General features: G+C 36.4%; 1 protein-coding gene across 6 annotated transcripts in view; it reads left to right on the forward strand.

Annotated features, from left to right (window-relative positions):
* The window catches only part of LOC135160392 (protein outspread), a 33,207-nt gene that overhangs the window by 13,994 nt on the left and 6,763 nt on the right, over positions 1-12,450 (forward strand). For 4 of the 6 annotated variants that reach the window (XM_064116885.1, XM_064116889.1, XM_064116887.1 and 1 more), the window contains exons 3-7: positions 6,144-6,209; positions 7,277-7,465; positions 9,437-10,028; positions 11,528-12,003; positions 12,238-12,419. In XM_064116885.1, coding sequence (XP_063972955.1) covers positions 6,144-6,209; positions 7,277-7,465; positions 9,437-10,028; positions 11,528-12,003; positions 12,238-12,419 — 1,505 coding nt within the window. Of the gene's footprint in view, positions 1-6,143; positions 6,210-7,276; positions 7,466-7,527; positions 7,572-9,099; positions 9,246-9,436; positions 10,029-11,527; positions 12,004-12,237; positions 12,420-12,450 lie in introns of those variants that run through there. The other 2 variants (XM_064116891.1, XM_064116890.1) reach the window with 2 other exon arrangements.

The raw sequence follows: 12,450 nt of genomic DNA on the forward strand, positions 1-12,450 counted from the left end.
AAATATCACATGCTCGAGTAGAAAGCGCTGCGTCTTCTCCCTTTTAAAGAACATACGCTAGTTTCTCCGTGACACTAGGTACCAGTTATTGTACACGGTAACTGAAACTGTTTCGATTAAATCGTGACCGGTTTGAATAATCTATTTTGAAATTTTCCTCGCCCTGTTAATGGGGAAATTAATTGATATTCGTGGGGAGATGGCAGAGGTATGTGAGGACACACGTGGAATATATATTTAAAATATATTCATGTAGTCCGGTGTTATTTACTTCCAGAGGGAGAGAAAAATTCTTCAAAAGTACGTGACTGCCCTGTAATGTACCAATTAAAATAATATTCGGTCAAAATTATGGAACAGTTACGTACTTTTTTTAAGGAGTTTCAGGAAAAAATCCAAAATGTTTCAGAAAAAGTTTAGAACGTTCACTGAAAAAGTGAGTAATTATTTGGTAATTTTTACTGAATTTTGACTGGCAGATTAAGGAATAGACAGATCATTTTTGAAGGATTTTCCTCCCCATGTGACATATCGATGGCCATAGATTAGCATCACCATCAGTTGAAGGCAGACTCACCCTGAGAAACGCCATGATGACAGTTTAGTGTCAATGAAATTTATCCTTGTTGTCAGTGGATGGCAATTTCCACTTGGGGACTAAGAAAATTTACGTAAGGGTACCCTAAGTTTTCCGGAAAACTCGAATTTTCATCTGAATCGGCTGGGGAAAATTACGATGATTGATAGCGTTGGATTTCTCACTTAGATTATTTATATCTTTTGTTTCTAGTATCAAATTAAAAATTAGAACTCGATTTGTAACTGTTGGCCATTAGTACTATCAGAAAGATTATTTATATCGAAAATATTGGGTTTGGAGTTCAATATTTTTTCAGAGTGAAGAAATTGTTAATCATTTTCACTAAATAGCATTCAGATACTTTCATCATTAACCTAAAAAAATTGAGATAAACTTGTAATTGTAGCTATTAATTCTAATCAACTAGGTTCGAGGAAAATATCTGTGAATGTAATCTCAAAAAAGTGAAATTAATTCATTTTTATTGAGTTTAATTATTTGGACAATTAAGGGTCGTTTATTCTGGTGTCGTGAGATGATAGACACGAAGAGAAATTGTGTATAAAAGTCGTAATACTAATTTAAAAAATCATTAGCCATTGGTTTAAAAAAAAAATTAATGTTGTTGAGTTAAAATTTCTCGGGATTTCGCGAGAATTTTCACGAAAATTCGGGAAAAATTCACATTTAATCTCATAAAATCAGAATTTTTTTTGGCTATTTGCCCTTTTTTTTTCGATTTGTCCGGAAATTTTTTTCGAAATTTCTCTCCGCATACGATATTTCTTGGTTTGCCATGCAAACTTCACGAAAACGCAGCGATAAAACTGATTTTTCTCATGAAAACTGTCTCACATTTCCCATTCGTTCCAGTTCTTATTTTCGATTCAAGATATTGCTCAGGAGTTTTTTTTTTTTTTCATAAATAAAAAGCCCTCATTTTTTTCCTTCAACCTCCACCAACTTTTTTCTCTCTCCGTGAAAGTTATGAAAGTTTTATGAACTCACAACTTCACATGTTCACATGTTCAACCCTCGGGGGAATCTTAAGGTATTGTCTCATCATGGCTCAGAGCTCATTGAGATTTCTCGTTACATAAACAGGCAAGAGACCGCTGAACAATCCGTAAATTATCGACCTTTTCTACTATTGGTGAGAAAATATCGTCACTAGGTTCGGGGTAACAGCTAGGATATTGTGGCTAAAATTACTGCATTGATCTTTGATAACGATGTCATTTCTCACGGTTGCGGTTGCATAACTTGAAATCAGTATGAAGTCCTTATTCCCGTGGATGGCTGCACTAGCTATCCTAGCCAATGTCAAAGATTTTTGGTTTCTGCTTATTCAGAGGGCATGGTATGTGCACAAAAATTAACCGTCTGACAATAGTTGTGTTTAGTCCATGTCAGTATTTTATAGTTTTTCTCAGAACGGTGACGGGTGTTTAGAATAGTTTTAATAAATAGAAACAGAGAAGGGAAAGAAAGAAATGAATGAACAACGGCCTTTTCTTGAATGGGTCCAGAGTGTGAAAAATTTGGTCACTAAGGGTTAGTTCCATTGGAGACATCATAGGAGAAAGATATACCTTCTGCGCGCGATAATAAATAATTAATGTTTATAACCAAATCGTTTGATATTATTAAGTAAATCCCTGTCCATAATCCAATACTGCTACTCCTCAGGTCCGAAGATTGACCAATGAGTTGCAACTGTCAAAATTTACTTTCATTCACGCATTCTATTGGACTTCTATTGAACTTGTGCTTGAATTATTACTTTCCCACGGAATATAAAATCTCCCTGACTCGGATGATTCTGAGTTATCTGAACCAAGTTTTTCGAGCTAAAAATAATCCGAAATGTCAAAATACTATTCCCTGAGAAAATATTCATACGACTGCCCCATGAGTTAAAATCCTCCAAAATATCGCCGTTTCATATTTTCGAAAAAACCAGAAAAATATAAAAAAAGTTTATTTTCCCTTTGTTTTCAACTCACGCAAAAGTTAAAAAACCCACCTTTATCTATTATTTCTCTCCCGTATTTTCGCTAAAAAATAAAGCCCGCAGGCAACGTATCTTAGCTCAAATCTCATGTTGAATCCTTCATCTGGAAAATTCAATAACTATTTAATAGAATTTCCCAAGGAATGGGAAATTCCTATTTCATGGAACACCTAAAACCCTCTCCAGATCCCTGGAACAAGCTGGACCTCTCTCTGAACCAATTTCGATCCCCATCCCCACCCCCTCCCAGCACACCCCCAAATAATAATGAAGCCCTCCCATCCACGGTATATCACATAGTTTTATTGTGCTGTAAATAACTGTTCTCATGACTGAAGCCTGAGCGTTGAACCTGTCTCCTAGTGAGTGAGCCACGGAGGCTGAGTAGACCCACCTACATGCGCGCGCAGGTCATACCACTATTAGCAATCTACCGTTACAATAAATATAGCGAGAGAAAGATATAGATTTTTTTTTTTTCATCTCGCCGACCTACAAATAACCAATGCACACCCAATACTGATGCATTCTCCCTGGAAGAAAAATTATGGTAGAATTTTATATTCCATTTTTGATTTTTTTTTTTTTTCTGACAAGTCAAAATTACAGTATCGTACTCACAGGTGGATCGATGTTGGTATGCCTTGTTGAGGGACATATACATACATAGTATGCACGCTATCAACTGGCCAACCCGGTGTGGCAGTGTTACGGTAGGTTATGCTGTGCATTCCATTCGCGGTCAACGAACCGAGACACCAATACATTGGCAGCCGGGAGACGCGTAAAACTTACTACCAGTTTCTCTGGAGAGTAACTCAGTTGTTACTACCACACTGGGGATAGAGTAAAATCCACAATTTTCCACTATCATCTGCCTGTTGATCCCTTCTACCAACACTGTCCCTTTTCATTTCCGCGTAGATTTGATGGATTGTGGGAATGAGGGATTGTGAGGGCCTTTCATCGTTGTACTTTTGACGGTGTTGTCATTTATGGAAAGGGAAAATTAATGAATGGCACGGTTTTCATGGAAAATCACATGAGCTAGTGATAACAATTTTTTTTGGAACAATAGGTAGCTCAACACTTTGGGCTTCTGAAATGTTTATGGAGTGATGATTTGTTATTAAGGAGTCGTACTTTGAAGGGAAATTAGTGGAAATTTAGGGCGATATAACTATAACCTGGGACTGTCAGGATTAGAAGAAAATTTGTCGTTTTCCGTGGTCATTTGGTTGTTGATCCCTTCTACTAACATTGACTTGATTCATTGTGGGAATGAAGGGTCTTGATGGGGTCTTTGATCGCTACCCTTTTGGCAGTCTTGACAACTGATTTTTAGTGCACTCCTGTCATTCATGGAAATGGCAAGATTATGAATGTTGCGGTTTTCATGGGGTCGAGGAATTACAGGAGCTATTGATAACTATTTATTAAGGAAAATATCTAGTTCAACACTTTTGGCTTCTAAAATGTTTATCCAGTGATAAACATTTCAGAAGTGTTTGATGGTGCGGATTTATGGGGTTGAGGAATCACAGGAGCTAGTGATAACGATTTTATGGGATAATACATAGTTAACACTTCTGATCTGAAATAAAAACCAAAACATTCACTGAACTGCATGTTATCGAGTGATGATTTCATTGGGGTTTCGAGGGATTTGTTATTAGGAAGTTGTATTGTTAGGGAAAATCAATGGAAATTTATGGAGATATAACTTTAACCTGGGACTGTCAAGAATAGAGGAAAATCTATTTTCCACTACTATTTGTCTGTTGATCTCTTGTACCAGCGGTGTCTCTTTGTGTTTCCACGTGAATTTGATGGATTTGATGAATTGTGAGGATGAGCGATCGCAGTACGTCTTATTTTTCATCATCAGATTTTTGACAGCCATGACAACTGCTCCTCAATTCACTCCTGACATTTGGAGGGAATCTCAATTTACAAAGCCATCAGCCATTTTTTCGTCTTTAGAAAAATACGTTGTGATGTTGTCTCGGAAATTCTAAGGAATTTTGGCATCGAACATTGACACACCAGAAAAAAATACGCTATTCAATGTCATTTAAGACCGTCCGTCTGTCAATGGAAATCGAATTTTGTAACTCTCCAAGTTGAGTTCAGTGTTTCCTCGGTAAATTACTGCTGAGCTATTCGTGAAATGTATTCTTTTTAATTCGTTAAAATAGGATAGTGAGGAACGAAATTATAAAAGTTTCACTTCAACTGCAAGAAGAGTCTCCCTGCGGGCTTCGGTGAAAGTTTCTTCATAATGAGAATGCTATCCATTGGCATTTTGGAGGATTTACTCGAGTACATAATAGTAGATTGTTGTAAAAGTGCGGAGAATACGATATTTTACCACACGATCACTGCAACATCACTGCAATCGACATTAAAAAGCGCCTGTTAATTAGAAAAAATCTCCAAAATTATTCAAAAAAATTACGTGACAAAGTATTTGTTATGTCTAACGGGACAATTAAAAAATTGACTTTAAACAATTACAAAACGTCTGCTTGTCTATTTATCTTCCTATAATTTTGCGTCATTAATAGCGTTCCCCATAGGATTTTCACGGAATCAATTTTCCAAGTGTGTTCCCTTCTACTTTTCCTTTCTCTTTACAAAAAAACTTGGGGATTTGAGCCGACGAATATCGACAGGAAATATATCAATAGAACAGACGGCATAAAAAATCAAATTTTGTAGATTATTCCACGAATTTTTTTATGACTCATTAAATTTTCGAATTACTGCATGAGACAGACGCACTTATTGGCTAATTAAATTCCAGAATTTTTCCGCCAATTTTATTCACATGTTCTTTATTGCATGAACCAGACTTTTGTATTCTATTGGAGATGCGTGAGATTTCACTCACTCATTACTTTTCAGTCGGCTATACAAAGAGAAATATTACCAACTTTCTCTCGCCAAAGTTTTTTTTTCTTTCTCCTTTTTCACGAATTTTTGATTGGGAATTAATGCAGACATTAATTTATTGTAATGAACACGTTTTAATTTCGTGGATTTCATAATCCATTTATCTTTAATGAATCCTGTAGTGAAATTGAGTCCATTATATGTTCATTTCATTTAAATAAACTATTATTACCTATCGGCAATAAAACTGATTTGATTTGAATTATCAGTTATTGGAGTTGGAGGCACATTCAGGCTAGAAAACACCATTAAATAGTTCAAATCAGTCATTAAAATCGAATATAATAATGGAGTAAATAAATAGAAAGAGAATAGTATTTATTAAAATTAATGAATGTAGTAAACAGTGAAATTCATTCATTTGCTTGAAATAAATCATTTCTCAACACGTATCCCATCTCATTTATTTGTACCTCAATTTATGTTTCTCTGGGAGAAAGAAGGTACTCATTTGTAGATCTTGTGTATTCTACAATAACATTCAGCACGATTTCAAATACCCAATTATGTAATTCTCCGTTAATAAGTATGTAATACCTTTCCATAAATCTCTCTAACACATGGACTAACAATTTTTATATTTTTTTTTTGCAGAGGTGGCAGCGAAGGTGGTTCGTGTTATACGATGACGGAGAGCTGACATACTCACTTGATGAACACGTAAGTGAACGATAACTGCCCTTAATTAATTCATTACACGTGACACACTTAGCAGTGCCACTGGGTTTGTCGTAATCGCCGTTTAGCCGTTCGATAATGAAGCATGTGTGGCAGAAGGAGAACAGCTCACATCTGCGTTATTCAAGAATGTTGACTCAAGTGTTGCAATGAAAGAATGAGTACAGTTGAATTTTTGTATGTTGAACCTCGGAAAGAATGAGGTCTATTGTTTCCCTGACATTTTGAAGATATTCAAGTTTTTATTTTACTATTTTATATGCGCGATATCCGACTATTTTTCGTCATTAAACTTGTTAACGTAAATTACGTGAGAAAAACTTGAAAAAAATTATTGGAAATTCAAAAATTCAATCCCTCGCTGTTCACAGAGAGAAAATTTCCTTAAAAATTACGGAGTTGTTTCGTAATCTGTCAGTCAACACAATATTCGGTAAAAATTACTGAACAGTTACGCACTATTTCTGGGAACTTTCAGGAAAAAGTCCAAAACGTTGAAGAAAAAATATGGGACATTCAGTGAAAAAATACGGAACTGTTCCATAATTTTTACTGAATGTTGTTTTGGCTGACAAATTACGAAACAGAAGTAATTTTTCAAGAATTTTTCTCTCCGTCTATAGCCAACTCCTATCGAAATTTCCAAGTTTGAATTGGGCCCTTATATCCAAATATTTTTGAAAGCCCATTGACTTTCAAAAACATGTGATAATTCTTGATATGTTCTGGCCCCTTAAAAATGTCAGGCCCTTAACTCTAAAATTTTCTTATCGATCCCTTGACAGGCAAAACCCTCTGGCTGTCACCCAAGAAGCTCTTGGGGATCATGAATTTAATCCTCAAGACACCTCAATTCATAATCCTTAATTCACAATTAAAATGAAGGAAGCGTTGCTTTTGTTTGTGATAAACTTGTATTTCCTGGTGTTCCATTTTGCCCCTCTCTCCATTCCCGTATATTTTTCTTCCGTGTTGGCGAAATAATATTATGACCGTCGTAAAATTGAAATAAGGAATATCGACAAAACATCACGAATTACGTGTTCCAGCCGGAGACAGTACCGCAAGCGAGAATTGATATGACACGGGTACTGGAAGTAGCTGCTGCTGACGATGTTACTGGCCATCCCAACAGCCTTGCAATCACATCACCCGACGGTGTGACATTTATCAAGGGAACTTGCAGGGAGGAGACCAGATGGTGGGGGGATGTGTTGCAAGTTTACTCCAGGAATAAGGTATGTTGAAGCCTGGGAATTAATTTGCATGCTGTTAATTAGAAATTTACAATTTCGTCTAGAGATCACGATGGCCAATGGATTTATCATGATCGATCTTTTATGGGTAATTTTGTATACATATTTATACACCATTAAGCGGGTCAAATATACGCCAAAGACAATTGCGATAAGTTTTTTATCATTTTAAGAGTTGAATTCCACTTTCACAAATGGGCGGATGACCGCAGAAGCCACTAACAACGGATTAGATTGAATTCTACAAAAAATTGATAGAATTTAATTTTTTTTGTACACTCTATGTTTTTTTCCGTGATTGTTGTTCTACTGAGGAAGGCAAAAAAATCGGAGAAAATTGGTGTCAAAGAATCTCTGTAGAACAGAACTCAATAGAAATCCAATCAAATTTCACAAGATTATTCTAGAAATTTTTGAATTAAATTTTCTCATCTCTCATTTACACCAACCGACGGAAATGAGAATAATCTATCTATATTTCCAATTGGAGTGACGTCCTCTCCATAATTGATATGTCTTACATCAGTTCCCCAACCTGCAACAATTTCAATCCTCAATTGAGATCACTGTTGTGAAAATTATCCCTCTTGATAAACATTCTACAGGTTTCTATATATGTCCGTGAATGTAGAAAGTTCCAACAGAATTCTTTACACACTCATTCATAGCAAAGATATTCTATTGAAATTGTTGTGTTCAAATTTTCCAAGTTATTTTCTAAATTTTTTGAATGGAAAAAAGAGAAATGAAAAGCTTAAAAAATGGAAAATAAAATTCCACTGATTTTTTCTGTCAAATAATTTCCATTGAATACGTCCAATAAAAAAAGCTGCAAGTCTCCAGAATTCTTCAATAGAATAGCTGAGGAACTAATGAAGCTTTCAATTGAACTTCAGTAGGAGATTAGGGTAATTTAAAATAATATTTTCTAAATATTTCCATGAAATTTTCTTGTGCGTAACCTACACAAATTCAATGAAAAATTATTCCTCTTGATAAACATTCTACAGGTTTCTATTTACGTCCGTCAATGTAGAAAGTACAAACATGGCTATTAACACATCGATACTTACGCCTTTGAATAGCGTGACCGGTGTTCATCGACTGCTTAGATTAAAAAACAACAACTACACATGTGTCAAATGTATCGTATTTAGTATGTCCCTGGAAAAATACATATAATTGTAAGAAAGGTGACACACACACACAGAGTTAGGAGGCCAAGGCAGTGTACGTGTCTATTGCACGTCAATTTTCTAAACAGATCATTGCCTTTTTCGTTAAACCCACGACTTCACCTTCTATTGCCTTATTACGCATATGCCAATAGTTCAATGAAATATCGATTGCATTTTTATGGGAGGGGAGGCCCTCTATTCAGAGTTGAACTTTGTCTTGGGTCAACTTTTTAATGAGACGATGGAAATGAATGGATTGCATTTCAATCTTTCATTTTGTTATGATGTAAGAAATGGGTACAAAACAGCACTCCCAAAGAAAATTCACAGGCTAAATTAGGAAATCCAATGGAAAATTGTATGGGATTTATATTCAACTTGGTGTTAGCATCCAATCAATTCTATCAAAAATATTTTACAGTAAAAATTCGTTGCATTAATTTTGTTATAACAATGGGATATACAGCGTTACATTTTTCAATTACGAGAACAATTTTGTATGCTGATCTATATTCGTGAAATGATCTCAAATGAGTTCGAAACAATTCAAGTGGCTGAATTGGCACGGATTGTACCATATTCTGGTGAGAGTTTTAAAAAAGTTTCTCTATTTAGTGTTCATTATTGGCTTCCGGGGAGACGCTGTGTCATCAATAAATAATTACAATTCTTCAATCCTGAATATACACAATTTATGATGAATAAAATTGCTATGGTGGATATACCCCATCACTCACTTCCTCTCATAAAAAAACCACCATAATTCTAATTACAGGGAAGGCACAAGCGAAATGCAACATTTCCTGGAGGACAAACAACGATTCTGCAGGTGTCGTCATCGATAAGGAGCAATACTCCGGATCCTCTTCGACCGCGATTCAACAGCTGTCGATCGGAAAGCCGAAGTTCAACAGCCTGGTCAGCTGATGTATCAAATCACAATTCAAGTGGTACAGTATCACCAAATGAGTCGTACGTAACAAGCAACAATCGAACCTCATCCATCTCCTGCATAAGTGAGAATGGAAATTCATTATCAAGAACGAATGTGGTCTCACCAGTGAGAAGTACAAGCCTTGAGAACGGAAGTGTTTATAATTATCCTAGTGCACCATCGGTAACAGTCAATGGTGGTATTGTACAACGATCGAGTGGTGCCAGTGTTGGTGGATCAACTGGTGTTATGAATTCTGAGAAAACCTCAATTTTACCTGGTACCAGTGATACCAGATCTTATCTTGATCATCCAGCGAGCTCAGCATCACCACCAACACGAGACAAATTACGTGCCGAGGATAAGGCAAGACGACGAATGAGTCAGCAGACTGAAAGACCATCGAGTGGCATTGATGCGACGGAAAAACTAGGTCAGTTGTTAATTTTTACTTCCGTATGGAAGCATTGTATTTGTAATAAGGCCTCGGTTGCTAAGTGCAATTAGTCAAATGCGGGGAAAACTTGGCGCTGGGAATTTTCACTAAATAATGAAAAATTGAGAACACAAAGTAAAGCAAATTACGTAATTTTACCCAACTTTTTAGTAAATATTTTTCAGACTCTACAAGAAGTCTTGATAAAATAAAAATTTGTTTGAATTGAAGAAATCAACTGAGTTGTTTAGGCACCAAATCATTGATCGGTAAATAATGTGTTTATTAAGTAATGACAATTGAAAGGACTGACAAATCTCTCTTACATTGCATGTACTATAATTATTTTTGCTAATCAATTACAAAGGGCTTCCAAATGATGACTTTGCGCATCGAGCAATTATCCGTTATCTAGAAAATTATATTTCGACAAGATGTCACGAAAATCACCTCCTTCTGTACTATTTCCTAGTATATCTGACATCCTCATAAAATCATAACGGAACCGCCAGCCCCAGCTATTGAATACCCCAGACCCGTATATCTATTTCTCCTCGATATTTACATGAATCAGCATATCCTAAAGAATTCATCGTTGTAGTCTTCACCGCAGTTACGTTACTGTTATTAAAGAATCGATTTGTATTCCAACATCACAAAGACTCCTATCAAATATCCTATAAAAGCCATTTCCCCCAGGTGTTAGTCAACGATTGATCGATAGTCGATGCAATTAACCCGTACTCAGCAACACCGTCATTAATTTCTACCTAACAAAGTCTTTCTAGAAATGCCTGAATGGCTTCAGATGATGAGACGAGTAGAGGAATCTTCCTGGAGGATGAACTGGAAGTTAAATTAGAGACTAAAGTCCTAGTGTGACTCTCACAGTCCAGAATATTCTTAAAACCCTGACCTTCATCGCGACAGGTTCACTTTAATTTTTACAAATATTCAATCCACCCAAACACCCTAGGGAAACCAGTTCCCCCAAGTCTGAGTCAGTGATCGACTGATAGTCAGCACAATTAACAGGTACACAAGAAAGTAGTGATCAATTTTCCTCCAAGAAAATGTTCCTAAAAGCTCCTTAATGATTACTTAAATGAGGATGAAAGTGAATACTGAGTATTTATACTTCAACCCCTTATGATCCTGACCCTGCGGACCCCTGTCGATATTTCGACCCTTAATGATCACAATGAATCATTTTGTCTCGACAAATTCTGGTTATATGATCCCTTCACCTGTCAGAATCTGATTAATTTATCCCAACTGAAATTCGTTGACTATCAACGACTGAACGTTTGGTGGATCCAAAGGGAACCTATCCTAGAAATAAAATCCATTCATTTGTAAAAACTAATTCATTTTATCCCTGTTCTGGTATAAGTCAATGATCGTACCATAATCGATGCAACTCAGCTCGTATACAGGAAAACAGTCATTAATCTCCCTTCAGCAAAGTATTCCTAGAAAATCCTTAATGATTGCAGATGACGAGGCGTGTAGAAGAATCTTACTGGAGCATGAGCGTGAACGTGAGGGTAAATTGCGTGACATAGCTGTCTCCCTTACGCAACCACGAGTCCGTCGAACTAAGCCAAGAAACACTGAGCCAACTAGGGACGTTGTAGATAACGTTAATACACCACATCAGGATAAACTAGTTAGAGGTGATCCTGATGGTTGTGGACTCGATATATCAGGGATCAGATATTCACCGATATCTGAATTGAGAGTTGATCTACCTGCTGAGGATCTTCTCAACATCAAGAAGGGATGGCTTATGAAACAAGGTCTGAATAAGGAGTGGAGCAAACACTGGTTTGTCCTTCGTGGATTTGGACTGATGTATTACAGGGATCCTACCACTGAAGACAAAGGCATCATGGATGGTGTTATAGATCTGAATACCGTTACAGCTGTATTACCGGTGCAAGTGGCGAGAAATTATGGATTTCAAACTGTGGTAATTACAACTTTGTTGGTGGTTTTATATTTTTTTTTTCCTTGGGTGCATGATAACGGAGGATTTCTTGGCTGCATGACGAGGTTTACTTGATGGTGTCAGGAACATTAATGTGGTGGGATTATAGTAAACAAGCTTATTGCTGTCAAAAGCATGCAATCGTCATTCTCTCAAACTAATTATGTTTTCCACATCGATTAAGGCTATACTTTAATGAATTATTCGATTGTCTAGACGTGGGACGATCGTGGTACAACAGTTTTCTCCGCTGTAACAGCTGGAATACGATCAAGCTGGGTGTCAGCAATACGCCGTGCTGCTAATCTATCCGATTCTGATGACGTAATTGTGGATAATCATATTCTGTGTCATGGAAATCAGCAGCAAGATACCAACAAGAGTCAGTCACCCACTGCGTAAGCAAACTACCTTTTGTTCTTTTTTCGG

The sequence above is a fragment of the Diachasmimorpha longicaudata genome, chromosome 3 (assembly GCF_034640455.1).
Source record: "Diachasmimorpha longicaudata isolate KC_UGA_2023 chromosome 3, iyDiaLong2, whole genome shotgun sequence".
Lineage (NCBI taxonomy): Eukaryota > Metazoa > Arthropoda > Insecta > Hymenoptera > Braconidae > Diachasmimorpha > Diachasmimorpha longicaudata.